Below are 22,209 nucleotides of genomic sequence, written 5' to 3'. Positions count from 1 at the left end.
CCAACACCTGTAATTCCTCCCTTCTCCCATGCATCGTCCCCTTAGCACTGATGCCTCCGTGCAGAGGAGCAGAGATGTGAAACTACAGGGGGGGGGGGGGGGGAGGAAAAAAAGAAAAAAAGGCATGCAGAAAAGCACTGTAGAAAAGCCGAGCAAATTAAGCAGTGCTGTGATCTGCTTGGGTTTGTGCTTGCCAAAAATGCACCATGCATCTTAATTCGCTCTGCTGTTCAGCTCGCGCTCACTGCTCTCCTGATGCCATTTCGGCGCTCTGAGCTCAGCCTTTTCAACACTTCAGTCTTCCTCTTTCAGGAACGGGTTGTGGTGGGGATTTTTTTTTTAATTTTTTTTTTTTTAAATTATTATTTTTGCATGTCTGATTGCAGAATCTGCTGCAGGAGAAAGGGAGGAAGAGCAGGAGGGGGGGGGGGGGGAGGGGGGAGGAAGGAGCGCTGACCCCGCACCTCCTGCAGCCCACCGTGCCCCCACTGCGCCTCGCAGGGGTGTGTGTGTGTATCTGTGTGTATCTGTGTGTGTGTGTGTGTGTGTGTGTGTGCATCTGTGTCTTTTCTAGAAAGTCCTTCCTGGGTGCTCTCCAGGCGAAAAAAAAAAGCAAAAAAAAAAGCCGTCTGATCTAAAGAAAATAGAATGTATATATATATATATATTTAAATCGCTGTAATCCACACCAGTCCCATCCGATCTCTCTTTCCTCTCCACCCTTTCTGTCCGGATTGCAGTGGTGGGGCGGGGTGGGGGGGGGGGGGGGGGGAGAGAGGTGGGAAACACCCAAGCAAAAAGCAGCATCGTCCTCCTCCAAAGAGTCGGAGAAAGCCGGAGCTGTCTCCCCCGGCACAAATTTAACCCCCGCTGTAACTTTTCCTCCTCTGGCTCCAGCGTTGCTGGGGTGGGTTTTTCCCCCTTCCCCCTCCTTTCCCTCGGATTGATTTTGGCGGAGAGGGAGGGGGTGGGGAATCCTTTTTATTGCGAAGAGCGGAGAGCACAGAGCCCGGCTCGCTCTGTCGAGCCTTCCTCCTCCTCTTCCTCCTCCTTCTCCTTTTTGTGCCCTGCAGCAGGGCTGCCCAGCCCGGGGGAGGGAAAGCGATGGGAAGGGGGATCTCATCCCCCCCCCCTCCTCCTCCTTCTTCTCCTTCTCCTCCTCTCCCCGTTTCCCTCGCTGTGTTTTTTTTGCAGGTGTGTCAATTTTAATTCTGCCCAGTAGGTGGGACTTGGTGACTTTCGCACCGGTTTTCCTTATTTATTTATTTCTCCGTCGCGATCCTCCGGAGCGGCTGCGGGGAGCGGCGGGCGGCCGGGCCAGCATGCATCCCCGCCCGCTGCCGCTGCCCTAGCGGGATTACCGAGCCAGCTGCCAGCATGATTTCATCTGCTGGAGGATTTTTGCGTCTGATCGCTTGAAGGTTTTGTTGTGTGTGTTTTTTTTTTTTTTCCTCCTTTTTTTTTTTTTTTTTTTTTTTTTTTCCTCCCTCTGTCTTTGTTTCCTTCCCCCCTTGCCCCCCCTTCCCCTCCCTCCGTCCCCCCTTTCCTCCTCCTCCTCTTTTTTAGAACAGCAATCGGAGATGGATGTCTCTCTTTGCCCTACCAAGTGCACTTTCTGGAGGGTATTTTTGCTCTGGAGCATTTGGGGAGACTATCTGCTTTCGGTGCTGGCTTGCCCTGCTAATTGTCTTTGCAGCAAGACAGACATCAATTGCAAGAAACCGGATGATGGGAACCTCTTCCCTCTCTTGGAAGGGCAGGATTCAGGCAGCAGCAATGGCAACACGAGCATCAATATCACGGACATCTCAAGGAACATCACTTCCATGTAAGTGGGCTGCTCTCCCGTGTGCCGGGCTCCGCTGCCCTCAGCGCTGTGCCATCGCTCGCCCCGTGCCAGCCCCGCTCTCCCTGCGGAGGACAACGATCGGGTTTTTCCCCTTATCCCATCGGGGGAAAAAAAAAAAAAACCACAAAAAAAAAATATATATATCAAAAACCAAGCCCAGCAACAGTTTGGCCAAGGCTTAAAAGGAATGAAGTAAATGGGATTTGATTCCTTAGCGGGAGAGAACAGCAGGCGAAGATGCTAAAGCTGCTGCTTCCTTTAACTGTTTGCTTCTGCGGAGGGAGGGGGGAGAGCGGCACGGCAGAGCCACACACCGCCACACATACCCAAATCGGGCAAGGAAAGCGCGTTCGGAGCCGTTTGCTCTTTTTTTCCCCCCAGACTTTGGATCTAATTAGCGTGTCACTTCTTCACCCACCGCAGCAACGCTGCCTTTCGTGGCCAGACTGCGCGTGGCTGTGGAATCTGTGCTTTCGCCTTATTAAGGCTTGGGGTTGGAGAGGGGAGGGGGGGGGGGAGGAGGGGGGAAGAGAAGCAGAACGGTGCACAGCATCCCTGGGTACCGAACCGCATCCCTGGGTACCGAAGTCCCGTCGCTGTCGCCCTGCAGCTGCGGTGCTGCGAGGGGCTTCGTGCGGGGGGAGCGCTGGGAGCAGCGCTTGGGCACTTGGCGTTTGTTTGCGCGTTGTTTATCTGGAAAATCAACTCCAAGTAGCGAAGCCCACGTTATTCCCGTCTGAAAGGAACGGATCTCCTCCCGAATCCATCACGCCGTGCCTCCCTGTGTGCGTGGATATAAAAAAAAAAAAAACAAAACCCAACCAAAAAAAACTAAACCAGCAAACCCATCCCCATCGCTTCCAATCTGAGCTCCGTATTTTGCAGTACATCTTTTTTTTTTGGGCGAGATGAACTCCGAGCCGTTTCATTATTCTTATGCTAATTGAAATGTGAGCATTTAGGGAAACGCAGCCCCCAGAGCGAGTTGCCAGTGGGAGTTGAGCGGAGAAGAGGTGGAATCCTTTATGCTGGCAGTTAAATGCAGCAAGGTTTGGCATGAGTAATGGAGGCTTATTTATTTATTCTTTTGCGTGGAGGGAGGGTTGCTTTGCCGGGTCTGTTGCGTTTGGTCACAGTGCGATTGCAGCAGAGCCATGGAGTAATTGCGGTGCTTCTTTTCGCTTGTCACCTTTGCTACGTGCAAATGACTGGAGCAGCTTTCCCTGTCCAAGCAGATTTCCAGCCCCGATATCCCCCAGCCATGCCGCTGCCTCCCCGGCAAAGCAGCAATGGGGCAAAACTCATGCAGAGCTCCTTTCCTGGGTGCCCCAAATCCATCCTGCGCCGTGGGGTTGGGGTGTTTTGCTCCGAATGGGGAAGTCGGAGGAACTCTTGTGTTGTTTTTTTCTTTTCCCTGTGTTCCCTGTTTGTTGTGGTTTGGTTTTAACCCGTTGTGGGGCTGACAGCTCTGGGAAGGTGCCGGTGTGGGTTGTCAGAGGCAGGCAGACATCTGAACTGCTGCAAGAAGTGTTACTGCGTGGGTCCTTTGTGCCCAGAAAATGTCTTTGCTGCTTTGAAAAATGCTGATAAGCAGCCTGCAAAAAGGAGGAGGAAAGAAGAAAAAGACTCAGCTCCGCAACTAGAGATGCTGAGAGAGAAGCCTCTCTGTGTTGGGGGTGAGGAGAAGGTGCCAGGTTTGGCTGGATGCACCCCTGAGCTGCTGCCAGCACAACACCCTCCTCTCTGAGTTGAGACCAGGTGGGTGCAGGACTGGCATGATTTCCAAAATGCCACCAGAGGCTGAGACAGAACGTGAGTGCAAACTTTACCCAGGAGGTCTGTGCTTCCAGGGGAGGTGGCTTGAGGCTGGTGCCTGTGGGAGCAGAGGGATGGGTTGGGTGATGGGGCTGCTTTCCAGTAAAGGAAGAGCTCCTTAGAGCTGGGTTGAACTCAGGTTCATGTGGGGTGTGTGTGAGTGACATCGGGTCCAGCACCCTCCATGCTCAGGAGTGGTGGTCTCTGCTCCACCCTCTTCTGGCAAGCAGGGAGATGGAACACGGGGTGGTGAAACCACCCTGAGCTGAGTGAGGCCTTAGTGATGTCCAGATGACAGGCTCTGCTTGGTAAGGGGCTGTTGGGAGAGTGTGGAGAGGGAAAGCCTCGAGACAGAACACCATGAGCTGCCTTGGCACGTGCCTCCATATCCACATCAGTGCAGGGCAGTGACCCCTCTGTGCCACCCCACCCCTCCCTGGCAGGTCCCAGGGACCTTTGGATTATTTTGCATGTTTGTGATGGATTACAGAAGGGTGCCACCAAAGCAAGGAGGATGGAGGCATCCAGCCCATGGATTCCCACAGCAAGGTACCTCACACTTGGTGCTGTATTGACTTTGCTTTGCTGCTGCTGCTTCTGTTTTCCCACCTATCCTCCCTCTGGGGAGAGCGCAGCAGTCTCGGGGCTGAGTGGGTTTAGTTTTGGGTAGAATGTAGGGGCCTAGCAGACATCTCATGGCTCTGGGATCCATAGGGCCATGGGGCAGAGCAGGTGGCACACAGCCTTCAAGCAGATCCAGGCAGGGACAGGTTAACAGCAAAGCATGAGATGAAGATGGAGGAGGCTGGTTGGCTGCCGTCCCCTGCCCTTTCCCAGCGAGCCCAGGAATGCCTGATTTTTAGACCTCATCCCCAGTGATGTGGCTCTGGATGCAGAGGGTCCCACCCAGCTGAGAGCTTGACATACAGCCCAGCTGCAGACCTCCCATCCGGCCTCACGCTGCTGCTTCCAGATCCAGGCAGAACAAGACCTGCGGGGCTGTGCTTATGCCACGCAGCGTGCAGCCAGGGTGCTTCCCCCCTTCGACTCCCCACCTGTCAGGATTTGGGGATGCTGGGCTCGCCTGTGCTGCCTCGTGCCAGGAGTTACCCTGCTGGCAGTGTGGGCAGCGCCTGCACGCTCCGGCACGGTGCATGGGGAAGGGTGGATGGAGGAGTTTGCCATCTGGGCCTCCCTACTCCTCAGCTGTTGCTATGGCACTGCGGAGATGCTGCCAGGAAGGTGGCGGTGGTGGCCTGCGTTTGTCACCTCTGGCTCTTTTTTAGGCAGGGAGATGTGCTCAGGTCTGGCTGCCTCGCTCCCTGATGCAACCTCTCTGGGGAGGATGGAGTTTCTTAGGGTAAAATATACCCTGCAAATCCACCCATTTGGGATATCTGTGCATCCAAGAGGAGATGGATCATCACAGAGCACCAATGGATGTGGGATTTGGGGGTCCGTTTGCTCGCGCACCCAAAGGCGAGCACCTCACTTAGGGTTCTCCCTCTGGGGACAAGAAGAACAGCCCATGGCAGCGTCTGCTGCATCCCATGGGCACAGCTGGGAATGGGAGAACTGCATCAGAGCTGTGTGGGGTGAGAGCTGGGAGCCAGCACCAGTGGTACCCACGTATTCACGCATCCCCCTGGGAGCAGCACAACTTGCTTTGGTGACCCAAACAGGGCTCAAGTTGGGGATTGCTCTGCTTCAGTCCTGCTGTGCTCCATGTGATGCTGCTCTCTGGAGACAAAAGGCTCTGTGTCCCCAAAGCATCCCATCCCATTGTTCTTCCCACCTCCTGGTCCCTGAGGTTTTGGCTGCTGCAGGATCTATTCAAAAGGGCCCTAATTCAACGCAGCTTTGTTTTGCACAGCCCTTGTTTATGCAGAATGGCTGTCCCAAAGCGAAATCCCTGGGGGGGAGGGAAGCACAGCACCAGGCTCAGAGGATGGAAGAAGGTTCAGAGACGCTTGGGATGAGGAGGAGGGCTGGCATGGTCCTGTTGTCCTGGAGGTGCCGTAAGCTGAGAGCAGTCATCCTGACTGCCAGGGTGCTGTGGGATCAGGTCTGTGGCAGGTGTTGCTCTATTTTTTTTGGAGCATTTGAACTTGTGTTGGTGCTTGGGCTTGTTGGGTCTGTGCCCTGCCCTGATGACCTTTCTGCTGGAACAGTCTTGGATGGATACGTTTCCCTGGCACAGACAACGTCTGGGACCTGCTGTACTTTTGCAGCCTGTCAGGCTCTGTGCAGGGGCGGAGCAGAAGGATTTGGGACAGATGTGGTGTTGGGAGAAGTTGGCCATCAGGGCCAGTGCTCAGCTCGCCTTTCTCAGCCATGGCCAAGCCACGTCAGAGCAGAGAACATCAGGAACCGAGAGCTGTACCCCTGGTCTGTACCCTGGGGCACGGGATTTCTGCTGGGCTCAGTTCTTGCTGTCTGTAGGTCTCTGCCCTGCACAACCCACCTGAGGGTTTCTCCAGGGTAGAGGCAGCTTTGTGCTGTTCAGACACCCCAGGACTTTCTTGCTGAGCTCAGCCTGGGGCCTGGTCCTGAGGTGACACAGCTAGGTTTCAGGGTGCATGGGACATCTTCCCAGCCCTCACCTCCCATGGGGTTTGGGGAGCTCTGTGCCAGCTCTGCCTGCTGGCTCCTCTCCCTTCACTGTGAGGATGCTCCAGGGCTAGGACAGGCATTACACTGGGGAAGAACTAGAGATCGGGGGGAAGAGACTGAGGGCTGACCTGTTTGCTGTTCTTTGGGGCTTAGAGATGTTTTAAATGTGGCTTTTTCTATGCACCCCTCCTCAGCAAACCATTACTGGGTGTCCTTTGGGATCCCCAGAGGTTGCACTCAGCGATGCTCCCCAGCACTCCACCTTCTGCACCCGCTGCTAGGGGGTGCCTGCTGATTCATTCTGCTTGGATTTGGTGCATCCCAGCAAGTGGGGTGTGAACCAACTCCTGATCCCACCAGGCTTTCAACAGTGAGCATTAATAATGCTTGCAGCTCGCCTGTTCAGCATGTTATTTATGGGGCATAGCAGTGAAATAGCAGTAATTTTGAGCTTTGGGCTTCCTGCGGCGGGGGCTTCGATAGGTTGCATGGATGCTTTCAAAGCAGCTGTTTGACAGCAGCTTCCACAAATGCTCTCCTGCATCAAAGGGTGCACAACCGAATCCTTTGCATGCCCGCCGAGGGCAGAGGCGGACCTTGCTGTGGGTCGTGCACGATGGCAGTGTGTTGCAACCTGAGTTTCTGCCCCGTGCTCCTTCTCTCTGCTCTTACCAGCCTTTCCCCTCCCACTTTTCGAGGGCGGCTGAGCCGCTAGAGGGCAAGCGGCTGCGTGAGACGGCTCGGGTGAGGCTGCAGCATTCCTGCATCCCTCCACTCCTGCATCCCTCCGGGCAGGTCCCGGCTCTGCACCCTGCTGTGCCGTGGTCCCTCCTGGTCCGACCCTGGGTGCAGTGAGAGGATGCAGCAGAGCATCCTCCCATGGAGCAGTGGCAGCAGCAGTGCCAGGAATGGAGGCGATTTGCAGCTTTTTGGAAGGTGTTGACCCGCGTGGAGATGATCTGTTTGAAATGCTGGGTGAGATACGTCCGACAGGGACAGTGTGCAGGTGTTGTCACAGCTTCTGGCTGGGAGTGAGCCACAAAATGTTTGTTCACGTTGCTGTCCGTTTTGCTGATGGGGAAACTGAGGTGTGGAACAGTGCTCCAAGCAGCATGCTGGTGACACAGACCCTTCAGCTGATCTCTGGATTTGGCACAGAGGGAATAAAGCTGCCAGTCCTGTGACATCAGGCAGCCGTGAGAGGTGTCCTCAGGGAAAGCCTGGATGTGGAGGGAAGAGGGCACAGCTGAGAGCTGTCTCTGGCTGCCTGCAGGCTGAGTGCAATGCTCTTTGCTCTTTCAGTTAGCTCTTTGCTGCAGGAGTCAGGTGGAGGCTGGAAGCCTGGAGAGGTTGTGTGGCTCTCCCCATAGACATACGCTGAGGATATCCTGGTGTGAGATGGAGAAAGAGTGTGCAGAGGTGGAAACTGATCGTGACCCAACAGCCATCCTCCATTTGTGGCTCCCAAGAATGCTACCCACCCCTCTGGCATGCTGGCCGAAGATGAGCCCAGTGCTTCCCTGCTGGCAATGGGCACGTCCTGCCAGCATGATGGAAGGGCTGTGACACCCAGTGGTCCCAAAATGCAACAGCAAACAGGTCCCCAACATCAGAATAGGGATGATGATTTGTGAGTCTGGAAGGATGCTGTGATAGGAAAAGGGTGGTGGGCATTGCTTAGAGCTGTGGTTTTGCACAGAGCTTCATTTCACTTCAAGGAGCAGGGATTAAACTCCACTTGGAAGATCTGCACAGCAGTCATTGCTCTGCTTATGTATAGCTATTGAGCAACCAGCTTGTGTCACTATGGGGATAAAGGGAGATCAGGGATGGTGCAGGTTATATTTATGTGCTTGTGCTTTTTCATTCTCACCACACCACCCTATTCCCTGTCCCACTCTTGTGAAGCTGGGGACCCTGTCCTGTCCTCTCTGTGTGACACCCAGCAGTAGCTCTGGACCTTGCTTGCATGGAAGAGCAGCACTAGGAAAATACACTGCGTTTTTATCTTGTTTCCATGTGATGTAGCCTTTGGGAATCCAAAGCAGAGGCCAGCACTATAAATGCAGCAGGCTTTCCTCCAGCTGCTGCGCAGTGCTCTGCTGTAGCAGACAATGGAGCATTAGGGACCATCCCTGCCATCTCCTCCACTCTCTTCTTCTCCCAGCTTCAGGCTGTCTACACGGTGAGGGAAACAGCTTGCTTAACCAAAGCTTTGGATTTGGCACAGCCTGTGTAAGTCCCTCCTAGGTGCCATTCCCAGTCCTATCCCAGCTCCTCATCCCCCTTGCCATTCTGCCTCACCCTCCTGCCTTTCACTGGATGACGCACCCCAGCCTACTGTGCTTCAGTGCTGCATGGAAATAGTTCCCAGCAACCTCATCCTCAACCTCTGTGAGGGCCCTGTCTGTCCCTGGGGGGCTGAGAAGAGTGTGGCAGGGCACAGGAGCCCTAACCTGGGCTGTTCAGGGCTGCTCCTTAAGTAGCCCTCCTGGAGCTCTACCCACATGGATCCTGCTAGCAAGTGTTAATGTGGGAATGCTTGAGCAGATGCAGGTGCTACTGGAGACCATATGTACAAACTAGCAGATTTCAGCAAGATATGGAGTCAGGGATGCTGCGTGTTCCTGGCTCCCCAGCATCCCTCCCCTGAGACATTCTCTGTGCCAGCACAGCGTGGCTCAGTGTCACTGGGGATGTGTTCCCAGCTTGAGCCTCATGGGCTGTAGACATTTCTGTATCTCCAGTAGCCGTCCCAGGATGGGCTTTGCAGTGGGGAAAGCAGAGCAGCACAGAGCCAAGTCCGGGTGAACACAGCAGCCCGATGCTGTCTTGGGAAGGACCGTGCAACTTGCTTTGAGTTGGGGTAGGTGATGGAGGCTGTCCTTGAGAGCAAAACCTGAACTTGGGAAGCATGTGCAGGGCTTTTACGGGATGCAAGTGTATGTGCGCCCTGGTTGGGCAGGGAGGGACCTGTCTAAGAGAGTTCTCCATTGGGCTGGCTCATTTGGGGTTAATGGTGCTGTGCAGGGCACAGCTGGGGCTGATTTGGAGGGGGCAGAGCCTAAGGAGGCTAGAAAGGGATCAGCTGGGGAGGCTGGGGCAGGTGGTGCTGGTAGCAGTGCTTCTGGGAAGAGGCTGTGAAGTGCTTTGTGGAGGAGTTGCTGGAGCTCTCAGGTATGAAGCTATGTGGTTGTCTGGTCTCTGGGTTGGGCAGCACTTGTGCTAGGAGCTGCGTGTTCAGTGGAGGCTGTGTGTTTCCTTGTTATTGTCTTTTTTTCCTTGTCTTCACCTGTTACTTGGTTCTATGGGCTCAGTCTGACTCCCTGAAGCTCCAGCTCTTAGCTCCTGCAGTGTGTCTGAGCTTTACTGCTTTGGAAGCCCTGGTCCTTGTGCTCCCCTGTAGGTATGATTGAGCTGTGTTCCCTGATGTTCCTGGCCTGAGCTGAGCTTGGTGTTGCTGCTTCATACTGTATATAGACCCCATAACCCACATGGAGCCCCTGGGTGGGCTGTGCTTGTCCTGCTATGTTTTGTGCTGCCCTGCCCCATGAGAGTACTCCCTGGCTCCAAGAAGCACTGGGAGCAGAGATTTATTTATTCAGAGACTTAATTAGCATCTTTAAATATTAAATTGTAAACAAGCCGTGTCTAGCGGGATCAACATTTACAAACAGGGATTTTATTTTATTTAATTTTTTTTCCACCCCTCTCTGGGACGTGCACTTGTGTTGCAAGGAGGAGCAACTGCGTGTGAGCTGTGGTTGGGGAGGGATGAGCCTAAGGCACTACTGGGGGGAGGGAGCAAGCAGCCAGGAGGGCTGGGGAAAAGGAGGCATCGGGATGCAAACGTGCTGGGAGGTGTCTCAGGGTACTGGAGCATTGTAGTGCAAGGCTTGGAAGTTCTTTGCAGGGCGTGCAATGCACGAGGTGTGCTGAGAGGTGGGGTCTTCTTGAGAGCAACAAATTGCAACCAAAAGGTGGTGGTCTCTGCAAGGGGAGGTGTTTTGCAGCTGATCTGCATGCCGTTATCTCTGCAAATGGAGGCCTGCCTGTAGCAGATTACACTGGGGGTTATTTATTGGCAAAGCGCTGTGCAGTTTTAATTTTTCCTTTTTGCTTATTCAGGCTTTAGCTCCAGAGGAAAATAGCCTGGGGTGGCTATGAAATGGATTCTCTCTGCCCCATTAACTTATTCAGTGAGTTTAATGGGCCTTTTTTCTCTGAGCCTTGAAGCCATCATTAAAAGGCAGAGATTTATAAAAGCAAAGATACTCCTGAGTGTTAGTCAAACTTTGGGGCAGAGGGGTGGAGGCAGCAGTTGGTGTGGGATGTTGTGTGCCTGCTGGGGGCACAGCTGTGACATCGTTTGGGCAAGGCTCAGTGCTCACCTGTGTCCTGAGCTCTCCTCCCTCTGCTAGAGGAACCTGTCCTACTGCAACCCTTGTGCTGAGCAAGTCAGTGCTGCAACAGAAGCGGGCTCTGTACAGAAGTTAGGCTTGTAGTCAGGCAGTTGTGTCTGTGAGTCTGGAGAAAAACAGAATCTGGAGGGTGGCTGGAAAAAGAGCCCAGGATGCAACGCCTGAGTGAACCCCTTCTCTGTGTCCCAATGCCACAAAGTGTTTCAAATGCATTTTTTGCAGAGGCTGCCTTCAGTGTGTGCAACTGATAGCGAGAGGAGCAGGAGAGGGCTGGGAGCAAAGCAGGATGGCTTGAATTGTTCCTGAACTTTAAGTCAAATGTGTGTAGAAAATCTGGTCCTGGAGGCTCCTGGCCTATTGCATGTCCCCAGGTGCCTCAGCAGTTTGTGCTGATGGGAGGATTTTACAATGGGGTGGAGCAGAGAAAACTTTTCCCATATCCTTCTGTATGTTTTCAGTGCTATATTCTCCTTTCTATATTCTGTCATTTGAGCCTCTGCTCAGGTGTAATCCATGCATCTCTGCACCCATCCTGCTTCTAGCACTGGGGAGCTGAGCAGCAGCACTGCAGCATTGGGACTGAGCTCTGAGCCCCTGAGGGTGCTGTGGCCAAGATGTGATGCTGTGAAATGGGAGGATCCCTGGTGCTGGCCTGTCTGTAACCTCCAGAGCAAGGGGGAGATTGGTGGCAAATCCAGCTGCTCCCATGTGCTACTCTGGGTCATGGTAATTAGCAAAGGAGATGCTCATTTCCCAATAAGCACCAATAAAAAGGACTTCTCCCTTGTGCCTGTAAATTCTTGCCTCCTCAGTGCTGTTACCTCCTGTGTAAATTGCTGCTGACCCCATAAATCAGCTGTGCTTTGCTCCAAGTCCTCTTGGAGTGCCCCTTTCCTGTAAATCCTCTGTCCCATCAGCAGTAAATCCTGAGCCCCTGTGCAGCTCCCTGACCTGGGGGGGCTGCAGGGATGGGCTCACGGAGAGCACTGCTCCTCCAGGACTGCATTAGTTTTTGAGGTGTAAAAATAGCCACAGCAAAGAGAAAAATCTCCATTATCCCTCAAGTGCTCAGGGTCATCTCCTGACCCAGCTTTGCCGTGCCCATGTTGTTTTCTTTTTTTCATGTGAGCACTGAAGGAGTTGCAAGCAGTGGAGTTTCCTTACAGAAACAGCCATCTGCTGGGGTGCTGCTGCTGCCCCATTGCTGAGCTCTAGCTCCCAATGAGTTGCAGGGATGGCTGTGCTGTGGTTTTTTCCCTTGTGAAAACCTGGGGCAAGGCGTGAGGCACAGACCTGAACCTGGGGGTGAGCAGGAACCCAGTGTGGTGCTGCCAGCTCAGTGCTGCAGACTCCGTTGTTTGTGTCTTTGCTGTGGTTGGAGCTGGTGGCAGAGCAGGGTCTTTAGCATGGACAGGTGTTGTGCTGGGTGCACACAGCTGATGCAGAGCCATGGGGTCGGTGTGCTGGCTGCTGTTAAGTTAGGAGAATGCTGAGCATTGCTGTGTGCAAGGGCTTGGAGAGCAGGAGCTGGGTGCGTGCAAGCAGAGCTGCCTTCCTCCTAATGAGCAGGAGCAGCAATCACCTTGCAGTCAGACACCTGAGTTCTTTCCCAGCTGCTCGAGGCTGGTGCTGCAGCAGGATGGGGCTGCTGGTGCATCTGGGGATGGTGCTCTTGGCAAAGAACTGCCTCCATGCAGGGTTTGGAGGCTTCCCCTGGACTCCCCACAGAGCAAAGCAGTAGGGAGAGCTGATTACCCTCTGCTTTCCTTATTTGTCCTTCTGGGGATGTATCCACCAGGGTCATTTGTGGCTCAGTCCAGTCTGATTCAAAATAAAGGGCAATGCCATGGAGTAAAGTAGGAGGGTGATGCTTTGGGCACTAATAAACTGTTCAGCCTCTTGGCCACGCTCTGCACTGAACCTGGGTTTGACCCAGCTTGCTGTATCCTTCAGACCTTTATCCTGCTGCAGTTGTGCTTTTTTCCCTATTGTTTTTTTTTTTTTTTCCACTCCCAGCATCTTATGACTGAGGCTGGTTGTGTGTTAACACTGGCACGTGGTACTTGTGAAAGATGGAGCAGATGCATGGCAGCAGCACAGGGATGCTGATAGAGGTGGGGAAAGCAGGGGGCAGCGGAGGAGAGCGGAGGCAGATTTTTAGAAATCCACAGAAATAGCAAAAAATAAATTTCCAGCAAACACTTCCAGTCCCACAGTATTAAGAAAGTGAAGCACCAGAGGATAAGGAAAGCATGAGCAATAACAGCGGGGATTTAGGAAGAATAAATCTTGCCAGACAAACCTGATTGCTTTTTCTTTTTTGATGGAATCGCAAAATTAGTGGCTGAGCAGAACGTGGAAATCCTAATATATTTGGATTTAGTAAAGCATTTGATATAGTGTCTTGCCAAATCTTACTCTTAAAATTAGTTTGGTTTGCCTTGGATAGGATGCTGCTGAAAGGAGGGGAAATAGGCTGTAGGTTCCTGAGCAAATAGTGGTGGAAAGAGAGAGAAGGGGGGGGGAAAAAAAGTCCTTGGGGTGTTCAGGTTACTGTGGGAGGAGACTGGGGTGGATCTTTGCTGGGGATGAGGGGATGGTGGCTGGGGGTGTCCCCAGGCTGCAGCATGGGTCTGGCACCTTGTTGCCTTTGCCCCTGTGCAGCATGGAATTGTCAAGCTGCCCATTTCACAGCTTGTTTTTCCGGCTATTACTGAAGAAGTGGGGAAAATATTCAGTGTGGCTGTTGGAAAGAACATCTCCAACCCATGGAGTCAGGCACGTCTCCTCAGGGAAACCTTCTGTCTTGGAGCAGCTGGAGAAAGCCTTGGGGGGATTGGGGCCATCTGATGGGGGAACCTCCTGCCTGGGGTTGTGATATAGACTAAAGGCATCAGTGTGCTGCCTCTTTAGTAGTTGTCTGTGAATGTAAAGATACTGTAGGGATGCAACATGCTGGGACATGGTTTAGTGGGCGTGAGGGTGATGGGTCAACTGTTGGTTTAAGATCATCACCGTAGAGGTCTCTTCCAACCTTAATGATTCTATGTTTGCAGCTTTCTGGGGGGGATGTTGTGTTGTGTAGGCAGTTGTGGAGCTGGGAATAGCTTCTGAAAGATGATGGGACTTTGATTCAGTGCCCTATGGGGGGAACAGAGGGTTTGTTCACCTCTTGCATTGCTCCCCACCCAAACCCAAAGCTAAGACCACTCATGGGATGTGTGGTTTTTTTTTTTTTTTTTTTTTTTTGAAGCCAGGCAAGGTTCAGGAGGTATTTTTAGCTGTTCTAATTGTGGCAAATAAATGCCATTTTTACTTGTTGGGATTGAGCTACGGATAAATCACAACTAGTTCTAATGATGATAATTACCGGATTTCAATATTTATAGAAACGGGCGCTTCCTTCGTATCGGCGGCTGCTGCTGTGCTCTCACCTTCACAGATCGAAACCTTGGCTCGTTATCACTGCAGCTATTTATTTACTTGCACATTTTTAACCCGTGGGTGGCAAAGCAGGGGGGATGTGGAGTGATATGGGCTTACTGGGGTTGTATCTTCTGGGCTGAGGATGAGTCAGAAGCATCTTCTGAGGGGCTGCTGGCTGCGTGCTCGCTTTGTGGGCGCCCTTGAAAGATGGTCCAACTGTGCCTGGCAGGGCTGGAACTCCCAAAGGGTGGCTTTGCATATTTTTGCATATGTTAATTCCGAAAGTTGAAAATATTAGGTAAATAAATGCATGTGTGGCATCCCGTCATCACACCTGAGCTGGGAGAGCCACGTGGCTGCCCCAAGCTGTTCCTATCCTGTGCATCCTCATGGGTATCTGGACCCTTGCACCCAGCAGGTTGGGAGCTCCCCTTCCCCACAAGGTGTAGAAAAGATTCACTTACTCAATTTGCTATCTCTCCAGCGCCACATAAGCTGTATTGATAAATTAATCTTATATTGTTGTGACTAAACAGCCCTGCAATTTTTTATACTGTGCAGTCTAATCTGCCTTGACAGCTGTATCATTAGTTTATATTTGTTGTAATCTTATTTGCCGTATATCGGCTGGGGCCGAGGCAGCACTGTGCTGTGTGCAGGTTCTGGGTGCTGCTGGTGTCTCAGGGTGCAGATGGGATGGGCACAGTGGGGACTCTGGGTGCCCAAGGAACCAACCCTGGTACACTGCTCTTCCAATGGATTAGGTAATATCAGCTTTGGGGCTGAGCCGGCATCATCATGGGAGATGCTGCTGAGGTTTTTGTGGGGCAAGATAAGGATGCTGAAAGAGGGAGTGTTGGAGAAGTGGCATCTTAAGATGGACTGCTGGGTGATGGATAAATTGTCTGTGCTTGTTTTTTTGGATGATGGGGTGGTGTATGCTCCAGTTCTGGGGTGAGGACTGTTGGGATGGTGTGGTGGGAAAGGGGCTGTGGGAGCAGGATTAGTGTGGGGATATGGGGCTTTGCACTGGGATGAGGACAGTGATGAGACATAGTGTCATGAGATCATGGTTTCAGTGATGTGATGCAATTAAAGGATTGCAGTTCCCTGTGTTTGCTGTTCCTGGTCCACACACAGCCGGGCTTCAGGCTGGATATCAGGAGGAATCTCAGAAAGAGCAGCGATGCATTGGCACAGGCTGCCCAGGGAGATGGTGAGGTCCCTGTTCAGTATTCAAGAGCTGTGGAGATGTGGCACTGAGGGATGTGGTCAGTGGGGTGGGTTGGAGTTGGACCTGGTGATCTCAGTGGTCTTTTCCAACCTTTGCAGATTTGCAGATTGCTTCTTTGCTTTGCAAGCAGGTTTGCACGGCACTTGTTGCCAAAACTGTGGAGCAAAATGTTCTGGGCTGGTGCAATGATGTTTCTGGGAGCAGGGAACAAAGAGGTTCTGGTATGCACTAAGATGATCAGGGTGGGAAGTACTTTTTTCTGCTGCTTTGTGCTTTAGGTCTTGAGCCTATTAAATCTGGGCCAGAAATGACAGCATGCATCACTGGAGCACTGGCTCCTCTTTGCAGCATCTGTGACCAAGGGTATGTGGCTCAGTAACAGCTCAGCCCTTTCTTCTCTCCTGTGTGCAGTGCATTCTTCTGGGAGAACATGTAGGCAAAGCTGAAGGTGCACGTAGCTCCCAGTGTTGATGTGCTTCTTGAAGCTTGAGGATGCAAAGTGTTGATTTAGGACTTTAATCAGGACTTGTGCCCAAAGGACAAGCAGGATCTGGCAGCTCTGTGCTAAACTCAGCCTAGCATTCAGCCCATGGATGTGCAATAGTGCATCTCAGTACCATGATGGCACTGCCCATATGCTGCAGGACCAAGGCAGAGGGGGGGTATGCTGCGTGGCAGACTCTGAGGCTGCTCATACAGCTGATGCAGGAGGATGGAGATGAGAGATGGGCAGCATCAATGTAAATGTAGGAAAAACCCTGCTGCAGGAGATGGATGCTTGGGGAAGCACCCAGCTCAACATCTGCATCCCGCTCATTGCCAAGCGTGCAGAGGTGCTGTGAAACGAGCTTCATGCGTGGTGTTTGAGGCAGGGATGTAGCAGCACATGGTGAGCAGCAGAAACCTCCCTTGAGGGATGCGCAGCACCTGTGACAAAGCTTGCCTCTTCTCCTGCTGCCCTGCCTGTGCTTATCTCTCTGCCTACATCTGGCAGAGGTACTGCTGGGGAGGCTGCACCTTGTTGCTGTTTATAACCCTTAGCCAGTGTGAGGGTGTCCTGATTTATTATTTCCTTTAATCCTGGCTTATCCCTGGGTGATTTGCAGGTCCCTACCCTGATTCCCAGATGAGTCTCAGTCAGCCATCAGTGCCCATCATGGCTTTAAGGTCCAGATCCTGTGCAGCTTGGGATAACTTCCAGCACAGCCAGTTCCTGGGCACTGGTGTCAACTGGGAACTGCAGGGAGTTCTGGCTGGCACTGCTATGTTCCACCCATACTGATGAGACCATTTCCATAGCAACTACAGAATTTTTTCAAAAGGGAGATAGGGAAAAGATGTTAAAAAAAACAAAAGCTACCCAGCTGCAAACTGCCTTGGGCAGAAGCTGTTGGTCAGCAGGTGTGATGCATGGAGGTTTGGGTGACTGTGGGTTGTCCCTTAGCTGGGGTGGCTTCCTTGCCTCAGTGTTGGGTCCTTCTGGCTAGGAAACCATGATGCCCTCATAACCTAGAATATGGAAACTAGAGGTGATGGTTGTATTAGGATTGCTGGGCAGAGCTGTGGTGTGCTCTTGGGATGGGGATGCTGGGAGAGGTCCTGCCCTCACCTCCCACTACCCTGCTGAGCCAGTTCATGGGAGCTCCAATTCCTGGTTGAACTCAGATATGTTTCTCTGCAGGAAACTTGCAGAGTGAATTACTGTAATGTAGCACAGCTGCTTTCTTGCACTGGGCAGCCTTATGTTGTGCCTGATTTGGTGGGTTGCAACCCTGCCTGCAGCATGGGAGCTGAAACTAGATGATTTTTGAGGTCTTTTCCAACCCAAGCCATTCTGTGATGATTCCTCTGCAGTTGAGAGTAGCTGTGTCTGGACGGCAGCCTGGAATTGGTGGCCAGCAGTGGGGCTTTGGGTAGGTGTGCTGGCCACCAGGCAGCCAAAATGTGGTGCTGAGGGGTGGCCTGATGGCATCATGTGCCGTGAAACCCACCCTTATTCCTCCTCCTGCAGAGCAGAGTGAAACACATCAACCTCTCCCCATCGTGCTGTGGTGCCCACAGAGGGAGGAGTGCTGCAGGAGGGCTGTCCCACACCAGCTGCTGTCCCCAGTGAGCCCCAGCCTGGCACATAGCACAGGCTCTCAGGCCCCAGCTGCTGCAGGCTGTGAATGAGCCAGCAGCACACAATGTCTGTATTCTTTGTGCAGGGCAATCTTCTCTTTGCTGCTGACTCTCTGGGCTCGTGTGCTTTGCTCCAAGGTTGGGCTGGGACCTCCAGATCCTGCAGAGGAGCAGAAATGAAGTTGGAGTGACTGTGTGCAAGCAAAACAACAACAAAAAAGTAAAATCTACTCAAGGTCTTGGTTCAAGGATGTGGGGGAAATTGCTCTGTGACCCTTAGCAGCACCAAGAAGAAATGCGTCCCACTAAATAAATCATCAGCATCAGTGGTGAAAGGTCATGTTTGGGTAGCAGGAACCCATGTGCTTCCCCCTGGGGAAGTTGTTCCAATGTCTGTGCCTTTAACTGGAGATCTGAGATGGAAGTGATCCCCATATTCTGTGTTTCCCTCGCTGGGTCAGCTCAAACACAGCAGCCCTGTTAGCAGCATCTGTGGCTGTCAGTGCCTTCTCATGTAATATGTTTGCAAAGCTCTTTTTTCTTCATGTTTTTGTGAACAAAGTGGAACGCTGGGAGAAGAGCTTTTAAAGTGTCTGTTCCTGCCCTGCCTCCTCCTGCCTATGTCATGTTTACAAGCACGCTGGCTCACGTCTCCTTTTAAGAGCCAGTTGTCTCCCCATTATGTACCTGCTACTTCCATGACCTTCCACCCTATTGTAATGTGTGCATCCCCCTCCTTCTGAGTGATGCTTTTTTTTCTTCCATCTCTGTGATAAGAAAAATGCAAGCAGAGGAGAAAGGGGGGGGGAAAAAACACATAAAAAGGGATACTTTATTTGCCTGGGCTGATTGCACGCTGCAGGAATCCAAATGTTATCCTGGTGGAAGTTTGCTGCCAGCTTGTGGGGTTGGAAGCTCAGCATCCAGAAGGGTTTGGGAGCTGCTGTGCCTGTCCTGAGCAGAGCGGCTGGGAGCCTGGCCCCCATCCAGCCCAGCTGGGCATTGCTTTGTAAACATCGGGGCAGCCAAACTGCTGGGGGAGAGGAGTTCAGGCTCCTTGGGAAAATGAGTGCTTCGTGGGAGCAGGACGTGAGCCCAGGACAGATTGGCTCTGCCCTTGCTGCATGGGATCGGCAGGTTTCCTGGTGTTGGGGCTGTGGGAAAGCCCTGATAAATGAGGCTGAGGTGTTGTGGAGGAGGATGAGATGGGAATGGAGGGTTATAGATGCAGCCACAGCCATGGCAAGAGCACAGAGACTTCTGGGTGCCTGTGGTTCACAGCTCTGAGCTTTGAGTTTTGCATTTTGGGATGCAAACAGAAGAGAAGTGTCCGCTGCATGGCCCCAGTGCACGTGGCTAAATTTAAACAGTGTTTGGGATGAAGCTGGTGTGGATGTAAAAGCTGCCAAATTTAAACTCCTGTAGAGCTTTTGCTTTTGGGAAGCGTGCCTGTGGGTTTGTGGGGGTGTGCAACAGAGAGCAGAGCTGGGAGTGGCAGCGGGTTTGGATGGAACGGGACAAGCACAGAGCTCTGGGCAGGAGAGGATGCTTGGAGGCACAGTGCTAAGGATTACTCCTGTCAGGTTGAATGTGGTGATCACACACCTGGGCTCCATTCCCTTCCTTTGCTGATGTGTATGGGCACCATGCTGTCTAAGAGAGGCATGAAGCTGGAGCGGAGTTTGGCAACTCTTCATGACTTTATTTGTGTGTCTTTAATTTCTCAACAGCTGCAGACCTGTGGAGTGTGAGGGGAATCTCACCTCTAGTTTGAAGCTGCAAGGAGGGTTTAATAAGGCAGAATGTGATTACGGGAGCTGATTTTGAGGAAGTAGCACCCTGGTCTACAGAATACTGTTTGATCTTTAAAGGCCACAAAATACTCCGTGCTTCCAGCTCTCGCTGCATGTGAGTTCCCATGGGTAAAAGCATCCTTTCCTTTGACCTGGAGAGTGCACAGGGAATCAGCTGCTGCACAAAGGGGAGTCTGCTTGGTCTCCTGCACCCCATAAAGCAAAGGATGCTCTCTCATCTCAAGGTTTATGCTCCCTGTAAGATACCTGGAGGAATGGTCCCTCTCCCCTTGGATTGCCCTCTCGTCCCAGATGGCTGTGTTGCAATTGGGCATGCTTGTTTGTGGTTGCAGTTGTTAACAGGAGGTTAATGAGGTTCTTCAGCATCGTGGGGATCTGAGACATCTCAGTTCTTGAGCGCTAGCTGAGATGTAACAGTGATGAGAGATCAAGCAGGATGTTTGTTGAAGGCAATTGCCCTGCTGCCTGCAGTGCTCCTTCAGCTCTGCTGTCCCATTTGCACCTATTTCTTCCTTTCTAAAAGCAGGTGACTGGGCATAACTCTTCCTGCACTGAAAAGCCTTGGATGTAGTGTGAGATAATGGGAACATATTGCTTCCCACGTTCTGCAGCAATCTGTCCATTCTGGGTCTGGGCAGCCTGCTGTCCTTCAGTAACGCTGAAACATTGTCCCTGCTAGGGATTTTGTCCACTCCTTAAGTCACCAGCCAGAGCTGGGCAAGGATGTGGAGGCTCCCTTGGGATAAGGAATATCCCAAGATGGAGAGGACCCGTCAGGATCATTGAGTCCAACTTGGGATAGGAATGGAGGGCTTTTTCTTTTGCCCAGCCCTTCTGGAAGAGCTCAGTTTGATTTGTTGGGTTGGATGCCCAAGCTGACAATGGTTGAACCCACAGGAAGGTGACTGGGAGCATCTTCCCCAGCAACAAGTACCCTATGTGGCCCTGGCAAGAGGAGCAGATCTGCTAGCACACAGGGAGCTGTGTTGCAGTGGTGTGTTTCATGATCATTACCTTGACGAATTGCAATTACACTGTGGGGTTACGCTAATAATTAATTCTATAAAGCTGGATTTGCTTGCGTCCCCACCCTTTCTCTCACTGACCTCAAATTATCCTTAATGATGTAAAGTTATCTGCTGCTGGGTGACTTTTCCATGTGTGCTTGGGAAGGGGAAGCCCACGCTTCAAATAAGGAAAATATTGCCCTCATAAGTCTTCATTCAGCTGCACTTGCCTTTAATGCTCAGTTACCAATTCAATTTTATAACTTCCATATTGAGGGAATCAAGTCCTTCATGCCTCTGGTTATTAAATGTATGTGATAAGTGCCTTATAATACTGTGAAAAATGGCTGATTTCCTTATGGCTTCCCCAGCCCTGTGAATAAAAGGGGCTGCCAGCCCCAGAGCGCAGGGTTTGCGCTCAGGGTTTGTGGGGTGATGTTGGGGACATTGTGCTTTCCCAGCCTCCAGGGCTTGCTGTCTGCTCCTCCACCTCTGCCTGGAGGAGGCAGGGCTCAGTAGTCAATAGGTGACTTCTCTCTGTTCTTCCTACTGTCACATTCATATTTTCATGGTCTAGTGCTGGCGTGCCAAGTGGTTTGTTTATAATGCTAAACATATCAGGTAATTGAAAGCTAATGCTTCTATCTGCATGGCGAGGTGTAATGTTCCTGGATGACAAATCAATTTTCCCATTGCCCTATAAGAGCAAGGAGTCTAATAGTTTGCTTGCTTTTCCAATGAGTGCGCATCCTGAATTGGTTGGGGCCCACAGGGATCATTGAGCCCAACTGCAGGCTCCACCCAGGACCACTAACAACTCAAACCATATTTTTGAGAGTGCTGACCAAACATTTTCTTCTCCCATGTCCCTAGCAGCCCAACGTGGCACTTGTGCAGCATGGCTCTGAAGATGTGCCATCTGCTCTGTCAGATTGGAGCCGATGGCATCCTGATGGAAAGTCATCCTCCTTCAGTCTGGGCTGGATGTAGATTTGGGTAGCACACGTGTAGGCATGCTGCGTAGTACTTGGTGTTCATCAAGTGCCTTTTTTTAGCTATTTACCACAGCACTTGAGAAGCTGAGGGAGATTAGATAAATATTATCCTTGTCATATAAGGAGGGTGAAGGAAGGTCAGAGACATTAAGTAGCCTCAAGCTAATCACTCAGTAAATTGGCATAAGCTGCTGCTTTTCACCCCTGCCTCATTCACGTGGGATAAAATAAGCCTGGTTGTGTTTAAATATTTGTGGATGTTTTCATCTCCCTTGTTGAGCTGGCCCTGGGCTGGAAGAGGAGTGCATAGGGCTGTGTGGGCTTGCTGTGTGGTGTCAAGGAGGTGACACCAACCTGTGTTGTCAGACATCTCTGGCAGAATGATGGGAATTGCTGTGGGATGGTGGGCACTGCTGTGCTTCCAACAAGTGGGTCAGGCTGTTGGCATGTCTGGAGACCAGCCGAAAGTTAAAGCCTGCCAATGGGTGACCATATAGCCAATGAGATCTCTGGTCTGTCAGCAAAACAGGGGAAAAGCCACTGGTTTCACACAGTGCCTGGGAGCTGTGGAGCTGGCAAAGATGGCTTTGTGCTGTCGTAAGTGGAAGCTGAGATATGATGCAGGCCTGTCCTCCTGAAGATAGCTTTTGTCTGGATAACTTTATACCTGGAACTAATTTCCTAAGCAAAGAGATGGCTTTATGGTGAGAGGTTAATATGATTGTGTTACATGGGGAATAGTGCAGTGTTGGAGGTGAAGAGCTGGCTATAGGAGAAAAAGTGGTGAAATATGTTGGAAGAGGTTGCTTGAAGGTGAAGTTGGCTCCTGCCTTCATGAAGGCATTGGCTCAAAAGGCAGGAGCTGGCTTGTGGGCTTTGCTGCTGGCTCAGTGCAGGGGCTGTGGGGGCACAGA

General features: G+C 51.9%; 1 protein-coding gene across 14 annotated transcripts in view; it reads left to right on the top strand.

The window, feature by feature from the left end:
* The first annotated feature begins 874 nt into the window (after nt 1–874).
* The window catches only part of NTRK3 (neurotrophic receptor tyrosine kinase 3), a 177,980-nt gene continuing 156,645 nt past the window's right edge, over nt 875–22,209 (top strand). For 2 of the 14 annotated variants that reach the window (XM_048956259.1, XM_048956261.1), the window contains exon 1: nt 1,470–1,828. In XM_048956259.1, the coding sequence (XP_048812216.1) occupies nt 1,581–1,828 (248 nt within the window). In that variant the 5' untranslated portion in view covers nt 1,470–1,580. Of the gene's footprint in view, nt 1,430–1,466; nt 1,829–2,799; nt 2,899–9,366; nt 9,455–22,209 lie in introns of those variants that run through there. The other 12 variants (XM_048956263.1, XM_048956265.1, XM_048956264.1 and 9 more) reach the window with 12 other exon arrangements.

This window comes from Lagopus muta, chromosome 10 (assembly GCF_023343835.1).
Source record: "Lagopus muta isolate bLagMut1 chromosome 10, bLagMut1 primary, whole genome shotgun sequence".
Classification (NCBI taxonomy): Eukaryota; Metazoa; Chordata; class Aves; order Galliformes; family Phasianidae; genus Lagopus; species Lagopus muta.
This window is presented reverse-complemented; position numbering and strand designations above follow the sequence as displayed.